Source organism: Triturus cristatus, chromosome 4_1 (genome assembly GCF_964204655.1).
Source record: "Triturus cristatus chromosome 4_1, aTriCri1.1, whole genome shotgun sequence".
Classification (NCBI taxonomy): Eukaryota; Metazoa; Chordata; class Amphibia; order Caudata; family Salamandridae; genus Triturus; species Triturus cristatus.
In genome coordinates, this window is record NC_140585.1 from 806,258,403 (window position 1) to 806,277,881 (window position 19,479).

The 19,479-nt window shown below is 44.3% G+C and overlaps 1 protein-coding gene across 2 annotated transcripts in view; it reads right to left on the reverse strand.

The window, feature by feature from the left end:
* HMGA2 (high mobility group AT-hook 2) overlaps positions 1 to 19,479 on the reverse strand; it is a 212,277-nt gene that overhangs the window by 156,205 nt on the left and 36,593 nt on the right. For both annotated transcript variants that reach the window (XM_085653423.1, XM_085653425.1), the window contains exon 3: positions 18,352 to 18,438. In XM_085653423.1, the coding sequence (XP_085509549.1) occupies positions 18,352 to 18,438 (87 nt within the window). The remainder of the gene's footprint in view (positions 1 to 18,351; positions 18,439 to 19,479) is intronic.

Here is a 19,479-nt window from a genome sequence, read left to right on the forward strand (position 1 = left end):
TACAATCAGACTCTGTACTGTGAAATTAAACACCCTAAAAAGCATGTGGTAAATTTCGCAAAAAGATATTGGAATCAGTTCAATATAAGTCAGGATATAAATGCTGTAGTTCAGACTGTCTAGAAGCATGCAGAGATTCTATCTTTCTTCACTGACTTATAGCTTGGAAAAATCAGTGACTTAGTGTGAAAGAAGAACATGTTGCCATAAACACAGGGGCGTAGCATGGTAAGATTGGAGTGTGGGGGTGAGGGGGATGAGCTTCAGATTTTCCAACAATCATACTAGCATTTAATGTTAAGGTGTATGAGAGGGGCTTCAAGGGCAATGGACAGGGAGAGGAATTCAGATTGGTAGGGTTAGTAAGAGAAAACAGGATTTTGTAAAAATAAAAAAAATTGAAGAATTTCAAAACAGGGAGTGTTTACATTTTTGTCTGTTTATATGTAAAACTCTCTGGTGAGATCTGATAGACACTTCCTCCAACCAGACTGAAAGCACTTGTACCCAACTATTTATCTGAAAATATATTTATTAGGGGCTGTAACAGCCCCCCCCCCCATGCACTTGCCCCTGCATCTTGTTTCTGCTGCCCAGCATAAAAGTAAGATAAACAGGCCTGGGGAGCCAGAAGCAAGTTTTTATTTTCATTGCTTTGTTTAAACTGCAGCCGTAATGATGCTACCTGACCTGCCTTTCATCTTGGCTGCTGGCAGCAGGCACTGGGATGGGAGAAGTCACATGTAACATGTTACAGTTGAGCAGTTACGTCATCACTTTAGTACAAGTGACTAGAAACTTCACAATTCGGGAGTAAAAAGGAAATTATAGGCAGGCTTTTATAAAGGAATTGCAGACTCTCATGTATTGTATAAGCACTCCAGTACGGCGGCGGTGGGGAGATGGACACTATGGCCAATCAGAGAGACACCTATTGTCAGTTGTTTCCAGTGAAATTTAATGGTCTGTAAAATGTTTCTCCTCCATTTACCAAGTCCCATGCACAGCATAACTCTTCATTAAATTAGCTAATAATTTTGTGGGGCAAGGGTACCCCTTCAGGAAAACATTAAGGGCTTTATAACAAACTGCAAACTGTATGTCCAGTGCACTCTATGCTTATAGCAATACTTGAGCAGATGCTTTGGTATTATGGAACCCTAATGCATATTCTGTAAAAGAGTGTTGGAGCTGATCAGCACCCACACCTACAAAATGACTAATGACCCTTTTTTCGTGGGGCTTCTCCTTGAGAAGCAGTGTATCAATGGTTGTCTCAGCCCATGTTCCTATCACGAACGATGTGGTGGTGTTAACATGCCATGCGTGTAAAGTGAAAAACGTAGACCACTGTGGAAGTGGCCAATATTCTATGTCACTATCACCCTACCCTCTCTTCACCCATGTGGAAATTTTGAGAGCAGATAAGGAGGAACCCCAAATAGTCTCCTGGACCCTTTAGTCCACCCAAGACTACTGTAGTGAACCCTAGGCAGTGCTATGAAGCCCAATGATAGCGGCCCAATGAGGTGGAACTGCACCCACCGTCGACAATGTCCTAAGCCACTACTTCTCCCTCTATTGGGAGGATCGAACATCCATTAAATGCTGAAGAAGTGGTAGGTGAAACCACAGCTCTCTCAATGTGTGTGAACTGCTCTCCAGCACATCTAAATGTATGGTGGAACTGTATACATTTTCTGTTCTTATGCCACACTTGTATTCTAGTAAGTGATTTCCCCAGGACTGGATTTATACTACGGCTACAAAACACCTATTCTTGCTGTGTAGCTTTTTTCATTGCTGTGAAGCTTTCAAATTGACCAATGATCCTGAGAGTAACACCACATTACCCACTGGACAGCCCCCAGTAAATACACAGAGCAAAAGCTTCTCATTTCATGTTGCCTTCGTTTACATTTTTCATTGTATCACGTGCGCTCGGATGAAAGACTGGAATAACCTTGCAGAGATTTGCGGTGCATCTGCTGCCTACATACTCCCTGCAAAACTTTTAGGGATCTTATCTTTAGGCATCATGTACCTGCACCTCATACTTGCTGCAGGACTGTATGCCTTCTAGGAGTCAGAGGTTTGTTCCAAAACACAGTGGTAGAATAGGCTTTCAAAATATTGTCGCCAATTTCCTAGACCTCTGCATTCTCAAGTTTGAGTCAAACAGGGAGCACAATAATATTAATGGCCATAAACTTTTTACTAAGGTGTACAAAATGTTTGTATAACCTGCATTTGATAACCACAAGCTGAAGGTCACAGGTGCCCAGTTTCACCTAGAGGCATTATTGTATAATGAAATCTACTTATTGACAAAGTCATGTGATGCAGCAACCAGAAGCGAGGCCTCCTGCAACTCACGCAGTAATGGTGCCTGGGCCTGGAACACATAGTGCGAATACTGTAGGTACCATGTGCTGGCTGAGGTGTGGGTCGCATAGCCAACGTGGACCATTAGCCCAGAGGAAATGTGCTCTTGATAGGTCTACTTTTGTCATTGTTCCAGAGAATGTTGTAGTAACCCTCTGGTGACTTCATAATGAGAATCCTGACTGAGCTCCAATCTTCAATTGCCACAATTCTTGGGTTAAAACAAGTGTTTATAAAATTAGGCACGACATACAAATGACCTGCAAGAAAACTTACCACATGCATTGACCGGAAATGAAAGGGCCGTGATCACATATCAATTATTGTGCTCTTAGGGTGCATCAAGACACTACACGTGGCCTCTGCCACGCTGGCTCACCAAAAGGGTTGCATAAGGACCCTAGACTAGAACACTGCATCCTAAGCCACAGTAAGAAAGTTAGGAGACAAGCAGAGGTTTCCATTGCAGTATTCCACCACCACAATTGTAATGCATCTCCACAGCAGGCTAGTCAAGAGAAAATAAGAAAATTATAGAATTTAAGGATGCGTTTGCATCCTTTTACAAATGCTTAACTATATGTGAAACAGAAGTGATGGTAGGCGCTTTTTAATTTTCCACACATGACAGCACATGCAAGGATAATGATTTGTAAACTTTAACCCTATCTGTGCATTTTCGCTGAGCACCGTTTCCTTCCAATCAAAGCAAATGAAGCATTTAACTTGCATGTTTGTAATGCTTAAAGCGGAGTTCCTGGCAATTGTTTTGAAAAAGTAATCTGCACATCTTCACAAAACCACCAGTATGTTAAGGTCCCTGGAATCTACTCCATTAATTCTTTAAAAAATCTTTCACATTAATCTGCTGGCTTTGTTTGACTGAACCAAGATTATGTCAAGGAGATCCAGGCTTCAGAAGAAATGTATGCAAGGTGGCCATGTCCAGCCTGGGGGCGGAAGTAGGCCTGGGCACCAAAAGGAAAGGGCCCCACATTTATGAACTAGGTAGTAAAAAACAAAAAAGTGGTCCACATTTCTAAATCAAGGAAGTCTAGGCTTTAGTTCAAGACATGCTGTCTGGATGGTTATGGAAGGGTAGGAAACCTAACTATATTTGTTCTGGCTTCGGGCAATGTGTTTGACAACAGCCGAGAAAAAGGGCAGTGAATTTCACTATGTTGCCTCCCTATGAAAAAGATAAAAAACAATTACACATCCCTGCTCTTCTACCTACAATGTACGATTAGTCCATAAACACTGCATGCAATGAGCTAACAGCATCCAGAGTCAGCACAGTGTTGTTTGCTATTGTCACCTGGTCTTTATTTAAAGATATTTACAAAACGTGGGCGTGGCCAAGATGGCAGACAAGTGAGCACACCACAGCAAGCTCTGCTTGGATCGCCCACAAGCAGCATCCTTGCACTGCACTCATTCCCCAGCCCCAGTTGGCCCCTGTTATCTTGAGAGGCCCCAACTTGTCTGCTGTTTTGGTGAGGGGCCATGTACGACGGATAAGGAAATGCAGGCTGTAAATGGCCTGCATGGCCTACCACTACACCTGAACCACTGACCTCCATTTCTGGGAGGAGCAGAGTACGGAGTGCCATAACGTGGACTCCAGTGACTGCCAGCGCGAGAGCACTGCAGCCTCTCAGGGCCGTTGGGAGGGCTGCACCAATCCGGAGCACTCTTGGAGCTGGCCTACAACATCGCATGGTGAGTATCAGGTGCAGGAGGTCATGCTCCCAGATTGGATCCTCTCAGAGGCTTCCCGTTCCACCTACTGCCTTTGGGTGCAGGTTGCGAGAAGACGGCCTATGGAGAGGCTCCTGCTGATTCTGCCTCCTGCAGCGCTTATCCAACCGCATGGTACACTGCAGGAACTTGACTTGACTGGGGGCTGAATGCTGCTTTCTGTGAGGGTTCTCTAGTGGTCACCACTGACATCTTGCTCCGAACATCTACACCCCTCGATTGCTCACCACGACAGAGTGTACTATTTAAGGAAGGAGGAGACAGAGCCCGGAGCATTGGGTAAGCAGTTAGGGGGAAGCAAGCTACGAGGCCTCATGGGGTTCATGGGAGGGAACTGCATGATGACAATGACTCCACAGCTGAGGAGATGACTCACCGGCTGGCCTCTAGCAGTGCAGTTGCCGCAACACTCAAGGAACACACAGGCACATAAGTATCATGCCAGAACTAAATCGGAAAAATTGTAAACTTTGGACCTCAGGATATTGAAAAGAAAATGTAAAATTCTTGAGCATAAATGGAGGATGTCTAAAACAAATATAGACAGACAGTCGTATAAGGTTGAAATGAAAAGTTATAATATTGCAATAAAGAATGCAAAAAAGACCTACTTCTCTAATCGGGTGATCATGAATAGTGGCCCATCCAAAGAGTTATAAAAAATTGTTAAAGAGCTTTGTAACTCAGCCAGTAAGTCGCAAACCTTGACTCCGTCGCGTGAGGGATGCGAGGCTATCAGTAGGTTTTTTGTAGATAAGATTGAGGGGATCTATACCTCCTTTCATATTAAGCAGCTATCTGATGATTTAAAACAGGAACTTTTTAATTTCAACCCGGATACAACGGTCCACCTTCACAGTTTCGGTCCATTTACCATGATGGAAGTCAAATCAGGATCCCCACTAGACCCTTGCCCCCATTTCATTTTTTATCGGATTGCCTCAATCATTTGTCCTCATGTCACCCAAGTCCTTAATCAGTATGCACGACAGTATTTCCAGAAATCTGAAAGAATGCCACAGTAGTTCCCTTGTTAAAAAAGGCAGGTACCGACGTCAATAACCCAGTCAACTATCGCCCTATATCCCAACTACCTTATCTATCTAAAGTATTGGAGAAATTTATGAATGGGCAGTTGACTCAATATCTTGAAGCCAATGAGCTTCTGGATATTTCCCAGACGGGCTTCAGAACTAATAATAGTACTGAGACAACACTTCTAGCAGTATTGGACAACATCAGATGTGTGGTAGATCAGGGCAAAGGTGCTGCACTGATCTTATTAGATCTGTCTGCAGTGTTTGATACCGTCTCACACAATCTCTTGCTGAAAACACTATCTACCAAAGGCATACATTCTAAAGCCCTACAATGGCTCCATTTATTTTTGACCAATCGAACGCAAACCATACAGCTGGGTACCTTTTCATCTACTCCATCTTCCATCAAATATGGTGTACCACAGGGTGCATCCTTGAGCCCCACCCTTTTCAATATTTACGTGTCCCCTTTGGCAGGAATATGTGGAAAGTGGGGCATCAATACATGCTCCTACGCAGAAGATACCCAGCTGATGGTCACTCTAGATGGACAAGATGATACTAGGACCAGACTTACTAGCTGCCTTACAGAAATGGCAGCATGAATGTCGGACCACTGTCTGAAATTAAATGCAGACAAGTCCGAAATCCTATTGTTTGGGGGTGCTTATCATCAAGTTTGGAATACAACTTGGTGGCCCTCTACCTTGGACAAACCCCGGCCCCTAAACAGGTGGCAAAAAACCTGGGAATTCTCGTGGTTAATACACTTACCATGCATAATCATGTTTGTGCACTCTGCGGGAAACGTTTTGCTATCTTAAAAATGCTAAAGAGAACATTCCAATGGATTCCATTGGAGTGCAGAAAGACCCTGGTCCAAGCACTGTTTATTAGTAGGCTGGATTATGGGAATGCTCTTTTTGTTGGGATGGCGAACTATTTGTTTTCACGACTCCAGTTAGTCCAGAACGCAGCTGCTAAAGCAGTATGCAATGTGAAGAAGTATAGCTCAGCCTCGGAATATATGAACACCCTACACTGGCTCCCAATGAGACAGAGGGCCACGTTTAAAATACTATGCCATGCACATAAGGTCCTGCATCAAGCAGGACCTAAAATTCTCCAAGGCAGAGTCAAGTTCTATCTTCCCAACCAGAATCTGCGATCATGCCACCAGGCCAGGGCAAACGCATTAAAAATGTAGAGTAGGGGGTCGCTCCTTCTTATATCTGGCGGCAAAACTCTGGAACGAACTTCATTCCGAACCCCGACTCACTGATTGCTATTTATTTTTCAGGAAAAAGCTGAAAACACATCTATTCCCCAAAGCTTGATGAATTAAGAACTCCCCTCCTTATTGGACTTTTTACCCAAAAGGCTTTCCTTCAGCGCCGTGATATCCATTCGGATGAATGTTGCGCTCTATAAATAAAATAAAATAAAATGAATACATTCAAGACCATCCTACAAGCCATGCTTGCTGTCAGATCTACACTGGAGCCAAACATTGATGTCCTGGCCTTGGAATTGGGGTTGCTCAGAGTGGACCATAAAAAACCCACTCAGATCATGTGGACACCAATGAAACAATGGATCGATACGTCCCTCTGTGCAAGAAATGCAAGCGCAACTTCAGGTGCTGCGCGATGACACATATCTGAAAATAAAAGCAGACTATGCTGAGGGAAGCTCTCGCAGAAATAATGTGCATATTGGTAATTTACCAGGGAAGATGGAGGCTCCCAGCATGTATTTATACCTGGAGGAGTGTTGCTGTGCTTCCTGGTAAACAATCCAGTTTCTTCTCTGTTGAACATTATCGAGACAGAGACTACATTCTAGAGGTCTCTTGTAGCAAATGCCCATGAACTGTTGAAAACTGTACAGTACATATTTTCCTGGACTACACAGAGGAGGTCCAGAAGAGACGTGAATTGTTCCTGGAAGTCAAGAAACGTTTCCAACAGATGAGCCTATGCTATGCCCTGATGTTTCCTGCTAAGCTCCTTGTCTTGGACAGAGACAACTTGGTATCTCACTGCCCCAGTGGATGCCTGGAGGTGGCTTTACACAAGGGAGGGAAAATCGAGATCGACTGACAAACCTGGCACTGATGGCTGGCAAACCCGGAGACACCAACGCAACTCATCCAGGAGACCTCAAGATAGACCTACCATAGAGCAAGCTGCCAAGGAATGAGCGAGAGTGGTGGAGGAGCTGAGAGCACAACATAACCCTCAGACAGGACTGCAAGACAACGAGGCTCTCCAATCCACCATGGACAGAATGGACACTGAGGACGCTGTGGCTGCTGACCTGAGACAGGGCCCAGAACTCGTGCCAATGACTGCTGAAATGATTATATGAAAATGGTGATGTATTGGTTTGCTATTCACCCCAAGGATTCAGCTCCTTGAATATCTAGATAAGGTGAGACCAGTGCTCTGATATGGGACTGCTGACAAGATCTTAAAGGCATGGCTTCAAATGGTGGTGGAAGTGAGGCCTTCTCACTTGACTAGTGGGACAGACTAGCCAAGAAACCGCTGGTATACGTGCGCTCTAAAAATACTTTCAAACTCAAATTCAAACTCAAACTAGGTGGGGTGGTCGGGATAAAGACGGTCTCTCTACTATGGCCACTTTTATGGTTAACCTCCCTCACCTTTTGGGATGAACTAGTTTACTGCACAGTTTTTCTGTGCATATTGCAAGCAAGGTGAGTTCTATAGCCCCTGCCAGGGATGGGGAGTTTGGGGATTTCCTGTTTGTAAGCCAGGATTGACCACAGTGCTGTCTCTAATATGTGGGCTACTGTGGGTGCGAGGTGGAGGGCGAGCATGGGATTGGGGTATTGATGCTCTTTGCTCATCAGAGGTCATGGCAGGGTGTGATAGGGGTGTCTCCTCCATTACAGTGTCCTGACCTAGAATGTTAGGGGTATGGCAACCCCCACATAATTTTACAGAATACATAGCTATCTAAAGAGGCATCCTAGTCACTTCACATGCCTACAAGAGACACACTTAACTTCCCCCGAGTAAGCCAAACTACAAAGACGCTGGTAAGGGCTCGCAGTGGGTACCACTTCCTCGAGTTATGTATGAGGAGTTCTCATATGTGTGGCTCCTGGGGTCCCATAATCACAAATACAAAGAGGGCAGACCAGGAGGGTAGGTATTCAGTTCTCGAAGGGGTATTATATGGAGCCACCCCTTTCTCTGGTGACTGTCTACATGCCAAATGAAGTCCCTGTCCACATTCTTGTCCACTCTTACACTGTCCCTACTGATCAATGCACAGGCAACTTGCATATAGGGTGGAAACCGATTCAGGGCCGGACTGGCCGTAGCGGGCACCGGGCAATCCCCCGGTGCGCCGCATGGGTGGGGGCCGGTTTTGGGCCCCTGGGGGCCGCCTTTGTTACAGGGCCGTTTTTGCAGCATAGCTGCAAAATCTGCCCTGTATCGAAATCGTCCGAAAACCGGGCCTGGCAAAGAGCTCGGCCACACCCCCAACGGGGCGGGGCGGGGGGGGGGCTGAGCACTTTGCCGGGGCCGGTTTTGGTTCCCAGTCCGGCCCTGAACCGATTGCATGCCTGATTTTTTGATGGACTGCTCTACCCCACCTTTGTCAGGAGCTCAATCCCCTTGCAGCAACAAAATGCCTTGAGCAATGGCCATGAGATATGCACGAGATTGATGAATCATGCTCCCAGGTTATGGTCCTTTTTAGGTCGAGCCTGCAGGCAACGCACATGCGCTGCTGTCGCTGGGCGACCTATTGCATCTAAAAAATAAAAATCTTTAAAAGGGGCTCTTACCCAGCCCATTACTTGCCATTTATTGGCATCATTATCACTCTTTTTAACAACCTTGTATTCGGCAGCGCGTCTCAGGCATCAGTTCCTGCATCACTTCCATGCCTTGTGTGGTGCATGGACGATATACAAATTGATTTCTCTTAATTAGTGTTCGTCACTGCTCATGCTGTGGTAGAGGCACTATTTTTTTCTTTTTTTTACAATTCCTTTTATGGCACCAACTCGACTCAACCCGACCTTAAGGTATTAGAGGGTTTCACATGAGCCCAAGTTACATTAAGCAAGGTCACATTCTTTTTTTTTTGTGTGCCTCTGGGGGCAGAGTTCTGGGAACTTTGCACTTGACAAAATTGTGCAAAGACCATTGAGCATTTATTTGGTCTTTCTCTCAATGCCACATCACGCCACTCCACTGCATGACACTCCACAATACTCAACCCTACAACATTCTATGACACTTCACTCCACTGACTTTTAGCCTTGCTGAACAGCAGCTACACAGGAGTACAACATGGCTAAAAAACAATGCCAAAGCCAGTAGCTCTCGCATTCGCAAGGCCTATTGGCTTTGAGAATACTTCTTTTGGGAATACTGCAAGATATTAGAGGCAGGACAAACAGGAGGAAAGGGGGTGGGACAGAAACAAGTTTAAACAAGCACTGACGAAACAAATGTCTGTGGTTGGTTGCCAGCCTTCTAGCTTTATCAGTGCTTGCTTTGTCATTGATGTTTTTTGCAAAACGTTACTGTTGGCAGAGCTGTAGGTCCCATGACAATATAAACAAAAGAAAAAAACATGGTTTGAAATCAAAAATATTTCAAGGGTTTCTAAAAACACAGTTCTATAATAGTCCTTGGCACTGAAGGGAACTACTGTGCGTGCGGATGTGCTATTGTAAAAGAGCAGAATGGCATCACTCACATTGAATTTATTCAACAGCTGAAGTGGGCTGACCCATTGCCCAGAGCTGTATGCGGCAGTAGGCAGAAGAAAAAGATGAATGACCCTGCAACAGACCAATGGATGAAGAAATAGGGGCTTTAGGTAAGCCGTCAACTAAATATATATTACTTACATAATTTTGGTAATATCAAATGTTCTTGGCTAAAATCAGATCTAAAAATAAAAAATTAGGATGTATGGGCATGAAGGACACATTTTGGAACACAGAGTTAGGAGGGGGGGAAGTAAGATAAACATAGAATCATGGGGCATATAGGGTATAGAGAGCAGACCAGAAGCAACAAAAGGGGTGTGTTTTATTGAATTGGTATAGCATGTACAAACTCTAGGGGGCACTAAAGCATATATCCACATGAGCAGCATGCTACACACAAGTGTTGTGTATGCTTTGAGCCTATGTCTGATGTGTTTGAGGGCCACCGAGGGATGGTTACAGAGTTATGAGATGATGTGCTTGGCTGTGTGATGGATGAGGAAGTATGAAAGATGTGCATTTCTGTATTTATGGTATGCTGACACCTCCGAGTAGCTCTGCAGGTTCGTTATTGAGTTGGTAATTTTCTTTTATGTTCTCAATACTATTTTCAATGCTACCGTGGCAGCAGCTCGGCCACTCATGAGATCTTATGGATCGGCAGGAAGTAACAGGGGGAGAGAAAGAGCGACAGAGAACCAGAGATCTGCCTAAGTAGGTCCTTTATGGGATTCTCATTATGAGACGACATGTAAAGAGATTTGGCAAGATGCATGCGCTACAACCATCCTTGTAGAAAAGCGAATTGGCCATACAAGATCTACAGCTGACCTTCCATCGGTGGGCACCTTAAGGGGACTAAAGGAAAAGGAACCGCTGACCATATGTAAAGGACAGGCACAATGGAAGAGTAGAAATATAGCATCGAGGAAGTCTGGGGCTTTGAATTCTGTCATCCGTATAAAGAGGATGAACGGCAACACAGCAAAACACTGTTTTAATTGGTTTGCGTTCATCAGGTGAAACCTGTTAATGGAACCAAGCGCCTAGCTGCTGTTAGTCTGCATAACATAGAACAATATTGCAATTAGAACTGCTGTCCTGAAAATGTGCACTAGCACTAGGGGGGCAAATTGCCAAGTCTATACTGTTGCATGCAAGGGGTATTCTGCAACTATAAAGGAACTGCAAAGTTTTCTTCCACAAGCTCTGACTTTTTTTTTTTAATTTAGCAAAGTTTGTGTAGTTCAGCAGAGGTTGAAAGGTTTTGAAGAACATCCGTGCAAAACGCCATACATAACGTCAAACTTCATATTTTTTCTGCAAAACCTTATTTTGTAAGGGTTTTTACTTGCAGGTGAAGTGGCAACATTTGCAAAGTTGTCTAGTTTGCCACCATTGCAAAATATATTTGCTGCAGGTGAAGAATGTTCTGTATCTGTACTGTCATATTGGAGGGAAACACTGAAACTACTGTAACCCTTGAGCAATACTCTGTAACTCTCCTGCCATCTGCGAGCAATATTCTGAAAACTGCTGTCAACATAAAGAACGAAAACTGAGGACCGACGTGAAAAACACGCATAAAAAGCAGAGGGCACAGCATCAGCTGGACATCAACATATACCCTGGAGCAATGCCTATCTCGGAAAGACTGGCCATTGTCACGAGTCAATGTATATTCAATGCAATTCCTGCACCAGGACATATATGTGGAAACCAAACTGATAGAGGGCAGGAAGATAAACTCATTATACATTCACTGTATTAACAAACAAACTGTGTCACCAATGCAACTCCACTACTATTGTAAAATGCACTATCAAACCCCCCAAAAGAAGTCCTAGGCTAGCAGTAGCTATGTTTGAGTTTATTTTAAGATCTAATTATCCAGTCTTACTAGGGACACTAATAGTCATGTCTCTGGTACTTGGTGCACAATTCAATTTGGGTTTAACTGCACTCGGGTTTCATTAGATTACCACTGTAATTGCTTGCCAGGTATTTGTTTTCTACCGACCCAAGGACAACTTCTCATGGCCAAACAGAAGTTCTGCAGCTGTGAAATGCACTGTGCACCTGGGAATGTGAAAGTACAGCTCGGCCTTGGTCGCAAAACAAGCAGTGAACAAGCAAAATAGGACAAGGGAAGACACATTTAATAACTCCTCTCTTAGGCTGAATTGTCAAAGAGTAGTTTAAGGGGGAGAGGGAGAGAAAGAAAGAGAGAATATAATGTATGTTAGTGCTACGCGGCAGATCTATATGTCTTGAGTGTGAAAGTCGAATGTGGTGCTTAATGTCAGTGTGTAGCCCCCTTCAGTGTGCTCACATTTTAAAAGAAAGAATTTGAGGGTCAGGGTGATCCGGATCTTCAGTGCACTAAGAGGTGGAAGGCCCGTCCTCTCTTCTCGCACTGCCTGGTCTCGAGCCTGCGGATGAGGCCGGATGAGGCCGCTAAAACTGTTGCCGAACCCACCGGAGATGCTGACCAGGTCAGCCTGTTGTAGAGGGGTGTTTTACTTTGTACACTGTGCAGCATTCCTTAAGGCTGATGTGAGGGGCAGAGGAAGCCAGAAGGGCGTGGAGAGAGGGCTCCAGTAGAGTCTGTGGGGGGTCCTGAACTGAATCCTTCAACTTTAAACACCAATGCAGGTTACTTTAAATTTAAAGGAACTGAGTGAAGCATGCCATCTGCGACGTTAAAGTCTGCAGCACTTTCTTCAGGGACCGAAAATGGCCAATATAAAATGACAACTTTAAGTAGTCTATGATTTATTCATTTTTTTTTGTTAAAAGGTAAACAGGGCCTAATTGTAGACTGTGACTGAGCAGAGTCATTTTGTAAGGGCCATGTCCAGAAGATGTTTCTCGTAGGTAGTGTTTTCTTGGTGGAAGGGCATGGGTGAAGTCTCTCGGAAAAGGATGGAGAGGGAGAGACTCTCTGGAAATTGGCCAGACATACCTCCTGTTTCCTGCTACTTTGCATGCATCACTTCTCAGTTGTTGCTCGTCTATGAAGACTAAACATAACTTTGGTAACTAAAAAATACAATCTCCTGACACATTTTCATGGTGATGGGGGCAAGAGGCTGATCATGACCTTCCAGTTTGGCCAGAGGACTGCTTGCCAGCTATTTGATTGTTTTTGACTTATCTGTCCGGACATGTATGTTTCTCGACTATGATGTTATTGTTTTTATTGGTTTATTTTGTTCTGCTCTCTGAACACTTGTAAAGCGTATCCTCTCTTTTCGGGGAACTACCTTGTCTTGTAATTTTCTTGAATATGACATTATTGTGCTTATTGCTTTAGAGTCTCTGCTCTTCAAATAATTGTAAAGCGCTCTGAACCCTCAAGGGCCGTGTCCGCTCTAAATAATACTCTCAAATAATAATAATAAAAATAAAGTTCAGCTGGACACAGCAATAGAAATTTTTCCTTCCGGCGTCCCAGAGCAGAAATAGTGGACTCACCTGAAAAATACAAATGCCATTACCCCCACCACTCCTGATTGATCCACTCAGTTTTTTTATAAGGGTGGGCATAACTCGCGTAAATTGCCGTAGCTTAAATAGCAAAATTACAGCAAAATTATGAGAGATTGTGCAGAATTACACGCGGAGTGTAACCCTGCATTTAGCACACTTTTGTTAGCACAAAATGCATCCTCGGATCTTAAATGGACCAGAAGATGCATTTTACACTAAGAAAATAGTGTTAAATGTAATAGGGCACAAATGCAGCCGCTAGTGCTTCATTCCGGTGCTCTTGAAGTAGGCATCTTTGCCCCAAATCACTCTAAATTATGCAAGTGGGCGTAATGACGTCATTTTCTGTAATTTTGCACCACAAGATTGCAACTCTGCAACCAGCGAGCAGTCAGTGTCAGCACTCTGAAATGAGCTTGAACAGACATGCTACCACTCTACATAGCATCTTAAAAATAATTGTGATGATTTCTAACATCAATTAAGAGAATACCAGAAATTCAGATCTTATAAAAAAAATATGATTTGTGCCAAGAGACGATACAGCATTAGATTTAGAAAAGTCATTCTAACAGGAGTCTCTGAAGCATCGATTCCACCACTTAAATAAAGTAGTGCTGCACTTTGTGGCCTGGTTTGACATCACTGCAAGCAATTTTGTTCACATCACTTTATACACTTTGTGGTCTTCATTGGCTGCCAATGAAAGCAAGAATCCAATACAAAATCTGCTCCTAGCCTGCATGGCTATACATGACAACAAACCAGTGGCAGCCAGTTATTCAAGCAGGGAGGGGCAGGCCAGACACACACACACTCAGTCACACCCACGCATTTACATGCACACACACGCCTTCACATCAAACACTCACAAATAAACATACATACATTCACACACACATTCACCAAACAATAGAATACCTAAAACTTACCGGGTGCAGCATCTTGGGAGAGATACCTCGGTGGTTCCTGATGACTTGACCGCTGCCTACTCCGACTGGCTAACCTAAGGATAGCCAATGAGATGAGGTGGCAGTCCGGTACGCATCACAGAGTGGAGGGGAGGGGGGGGGGTCAGGGAGACTCCTGACCCTTCCACACTCTGTGACAAGGTGTCAGTGATAGACACTCAGCCATAGGTGTTTCAAGGCTTAAAACTGAAGTGCTCACGTTCCAGTCTATCTGTGACGCCCCCCCTCATCATGAAGAGTAGGACCTTGAGGAACGTTGCTGTGCTGAGGAGCCATCGTCCAGAGGGCTGTGACATCTTCAGCCCGGCAAAGTTCCACTCAGGCAGTCTGGCACCTGTACAATTAACGCATGTATAGTGCCCTGTTGCCCGACCAGAATAAAAGTGTGTCTGTCAGGCTGACCTTTGTTCAGCCTGACAGATACTCTTCATGTCTGCAGAAAGGTGGGTGGTGGGCCCCTACACCCTTAAGGATGGGCTGATGCTGCAAAAAAGACGCATTCCAGGTGAGTCTCCTCTCCATTTCAGGTAGCTAATGGGGTCTCGAAAGCTGGAATACCATACATTTGGAACTTCCCCAATTTAGGACCGCCTGTGCCCTGAAACAATTGTATTCTATGAATCTTTTTGTTTACATGGGAAGCACTCTAATGCCACATAGTCTAGGTGTGCTATGTAAGAATATTTTCTCTTGCATCTTTCCCATCTTGACTATACCAATGGGTTATATCTTGCAGCATATTTGTTAATATTACAGAAAGTATAGGACTTCTAAAGACTACCTCCACACAGCTTCTCAGTCTAACAGTGCAGACCAATGTCACACCTAGTACCATTTCCTCACACTCACTCCCAATAGTTAGAGGGATAACCTTTATAGAGAAGTAGATAACTTCTAGTACTACGCATGGGAATTAGCCACTCTTCCTATTCTAACACACTCTTTAACTTAACATGCTACCAGGCTATGATGCTTCCAGCACCCCATTTGGAGCAAGCCGCTAAACCTAGGCACCACAAACATCGCACCATATGCCATACTATATGAAATACTCTTCAAACATTGCACTTCGAAATAGGCACTCAGGAACCAATGGGAATCCGAGCTCAGCTGCATCTAGTCTCACACTCTCTGCAATTCAGCATACGTATGTGCCGCGCTGCTTGCATCATCAAGTTTGGATCAGGTCTACACCACATCAACACTCTTCCAACCATGCACTCCAAAAAGTGCATCCAAGAACAGAAAGAAATCAAAGCACTCTAACCTTGTCGGGGTATGACATGCTATACAAATAGTGCAGCACCATCCAATGATAACACTACTAATTATAAAAAAATAATGTGGTGTGTGTGCACTATATGAATGTTCAATATCATCATTAACATTTTCAAAGTCAAAACATTTTTGTGTCTCGTTAGATTGGTTCATGAAAAGAACAATGAATTCAAATTGCTATTTATCTAAAGGTTATGGTTGTCAATTAAGATATATGTTCTCTTAGATCAGGGGTTCCACGGAGAAAGTTCGGTTTCATGAAAGATTTCAGGACAGTCACATGAAATAAACAGCACTCAATGAAGCAGAATGGAATAGAGTGGTTATCCTGAAAATTTGGCCTAGACCTATGTTGGACATCGCTCTATTTTTTCAATACTATGCTGTCGGCTTAAGCTGTTTTTCTATTTCAACCATTGTACTGTGCTTCAACATCTAAGATGACTGGTTATTGCTTCTTAATACCTCAAAAATATATAGCTGTAAAAAGGAATAAAAAACTGATATGATTCACAAAACTTTCAATGGTAGCGGAAGATATAGGATTCACCCATTGATCAGGATAACATTGCATTATGAATCTCATGTCCCACCCTTAGCCCCACAACAGCCTCCTACTTGCTGTTGAAGGGTTGGAGCAGGCAAAGAGTATAAACTCATGAAAGTGACCAGGGTCTAAAGATCACTGTTTACTTTGCGCTCCCGCCTTGCCTTCACAACCCCCTGGATGAGGGTTAGTAAGGACAATGCCATGGTTACCAAAGGTCAGGGGTTGTGTTGCTGGTGTTCTTCCAAACAGACACTCATGAAAGTCACCAAATGCGTGGAGAGGGCATTCAGCAATGTAAAGACGTAGAATGAGCATAAACGTGTGCATTGTTCTTCTTTGCCGCTTGTAAAACAAGTCCTTGTGCTGCTGATGAGCAGGGACCCCGCTCTCACCAGGGAGCCGCAGCTTGGCAGCCATCCCCTAGGGTCTTGGTACCAGCAGCTGGTCAGAAGCAGACAGACAAACTGTGGTCTCAGACACTTGCAGAAGCTTTGCTCAGAACAACTCTAGGACTAAAACAGAGGTACTATATATATTTGAGGGGGGGGGGGGGGAAATTGCATACAGTTGGCCAAGTATGCCCTAGATGACTGGACACTCAGGGCCCCCTCACTCTATTTTACAAGTGGTCCATACCTTACGCCATGGTTGCTATTTTACTCAATACACACACAGCCCAACAGATCCCTCCTTCTTCCTGACCCCCAAGCATCCCTCTTTTCAACTCCTTGAGGTCGACATGATTGCAGTTTTGGGATCTATTATTCCGAAAGCACCACAGGACATTCCCCACCAGCGTCAGTGCATGGGCAGGGCTCTCTTTGCTGGTGCACGTGTGATGTTGATTTTGAGAAACAGAGGCCTATTCCCGTTGCACAAAATGGTTAATTTCCTCCCTCAATTACCACGTCGGATGCAGCATTTCGCTGAAATGGATTATACTCGGAGCAGTAAATGACCACAAGTGAGGCGCGTGGGTTCTCGTTAAGTTTGGAGGGAAAGGGAAGGATGTTTAAGCTACAGCTGATTCAGTTTGAAGCCACATTGAAAATGGAGGGGATTTTCTTCCTTGCCAAAGAGTCTGCTCAGCACTACTCTTTAGTGCAGAAACATCACCAGCATGTGCAAGGGAGCCCTGAGGCCATTTCCAGCTGTAAGGCATAAAATACATGACCCCCCCCCTGTCTAAAATATGCAGCGAGAGAAATTATTGAATAACTATGTGCACCAAGGTTCTCCACAAAGGCTGAAAGACTAGTTTCGGTGCGTAGCATCACTGGGCAGAGAGAGGTATGTCAGTAATGGTGCAATATAAAAATAATTCCACCTTTCTAAGTAGCCCCTCCTGGGTAATACAATTTAGTTGTAGTGCTTAACAACAGAGATGTGGTATGAGGTGTTTATAAAAAGAAAATTAAACAGGCATGATTTTAAGTTCGCCAAATTGTGTTATTTTCTAGAAAAACAATGATATTTGGAAGAGCCAGTGAGACTTCCAACCATGAACTGAAAGATCTCAAAATAGTACATGCTTTTCCTTCTAATGTGAGCCTTGCCATACCCCTCATTCTCTCTGAAGGTGAACTCTGCGGCACACGTCAGCAAGCCGCAAGCTGCACAGGGGTGAAACCTTCTGCCTATCTCGTTTATTTGCCACACGTTTTCTCGCCACCCCTTTTACATCAGTACTGGTTACAGCTTCATCTGAAGCCCTGCCCACAATCCAACATGGGATTTGCAGACGCATGTTGAATTATCACTGTGTAGTTTAAAATGATTCTTGATGAGAAGAAAATTGTCGTGTAAATAAAAGAAAATAAGTGCCCTACATTTGAGTATAAAATAAGTGTGCGTTATTGATCACTTGGAAAAATATCAGAAAATGTCCATGATTAGGCTGCCTGATAAATAACAGAAATTAGTTACCTGTTGCCCAGAGGTTGGTTAATTAGCTGCTGCTCACATGTATTACAAAATACTCATGCCACTGCTGTGCTTGTGGGTTTGACCTTTTAAGGGAAATGTGTTGGTGAGTGTCTGGTGCACTTTACATGAGGAGCTCTGCTCTGTATTGATTTGATGGTTGGAGGTCTTTTCTCATGGCCTCACCTTCTGTGCTGCTTTGGAGGGTCCCTTGTTTTTGCTGCCTCTGGGCCTTCCTCTGGGCCTTTTCGGGGAAGGCTCTCCGACTTGTTCCTGGAGAAAGAAGAAGAAAAAACATGTTGCTGTTAAAATAACTTTACAGAGGTGAAAGAGAGAACACTGGCTATTCAAACACTGAACAGGACTGACAAGTGCTGCACCAGACACCAGGCAGAGGTGCGGAGTTTATAACCTGGCTTCAGTTTTTGCTTGAAGTTGACTTTTTATATAAAATGTTGTTTTTTTTCGAGAGGGGTTGCCGGCCACACCTTCACTGCTGAAGGCCACCGTGCTCAGGTCTGGTCCCCGAGTGCTTCCGTTCCACCCTGTAGCCCAGGGCGCCACTTGCACGGGACCAGCAGTGACTAACAGCTCACATTCCACACATTATGTTCTGACTCATCACTCACTAGAAAGGGCTGGTGGTTTCCTAAATATTGAACATTCTGTTCTGATTACAGGATGTGGTTTCTTTTTGTTGGGGGCGGTGGGGGGAGTGTAGTGTCTCCCCAAGCGCAGTTTGTTTCACATCAAAGAGTTTTCAAATGTCGTGTCGTAAACACCTCCTTCCGCCACCGTGCACACAAAAAGCCAGGGTGAGAGTGCGGAAGAACCTGTAAAGAATCGTCTTTGTTCCCGCGCTATCTGAACAGTTGAGAGCAAGTGGAGATAGAAACGATTTAGCCCGGCTATAGTCTATAGAAATGCCCGAGAGGCGAGAGACTCCCTGAAAGGACGAGCGAGGCATTTCATATTTTGCACACACCGCCTACACACTTTCTCTACCTGCGCAGCATTGTTGCAGTCTGCCCAGAAGACGTAAACAACTGCAAGGGCGTGGTTACCTATCAGCGAAGAATCATCTTTGTCAAACATCTACAATCTTCCCAGGGTGCCTGAAAGAATCTGCGAGCATCAGCTTTGTTACACTATATCTTTAAAAATCACTGACGTCTCAGAAGTACCAATCACGGTGCAACCAGCCATGGTACAGTGTTTCGAAAATCACGAAATTTGAAAGAAGGGGGGATCTACGAATCTGCGAGCCATCAGACGTGTTACACTGTATCTAAAGTCTTGAAGGGATGTCTGAAA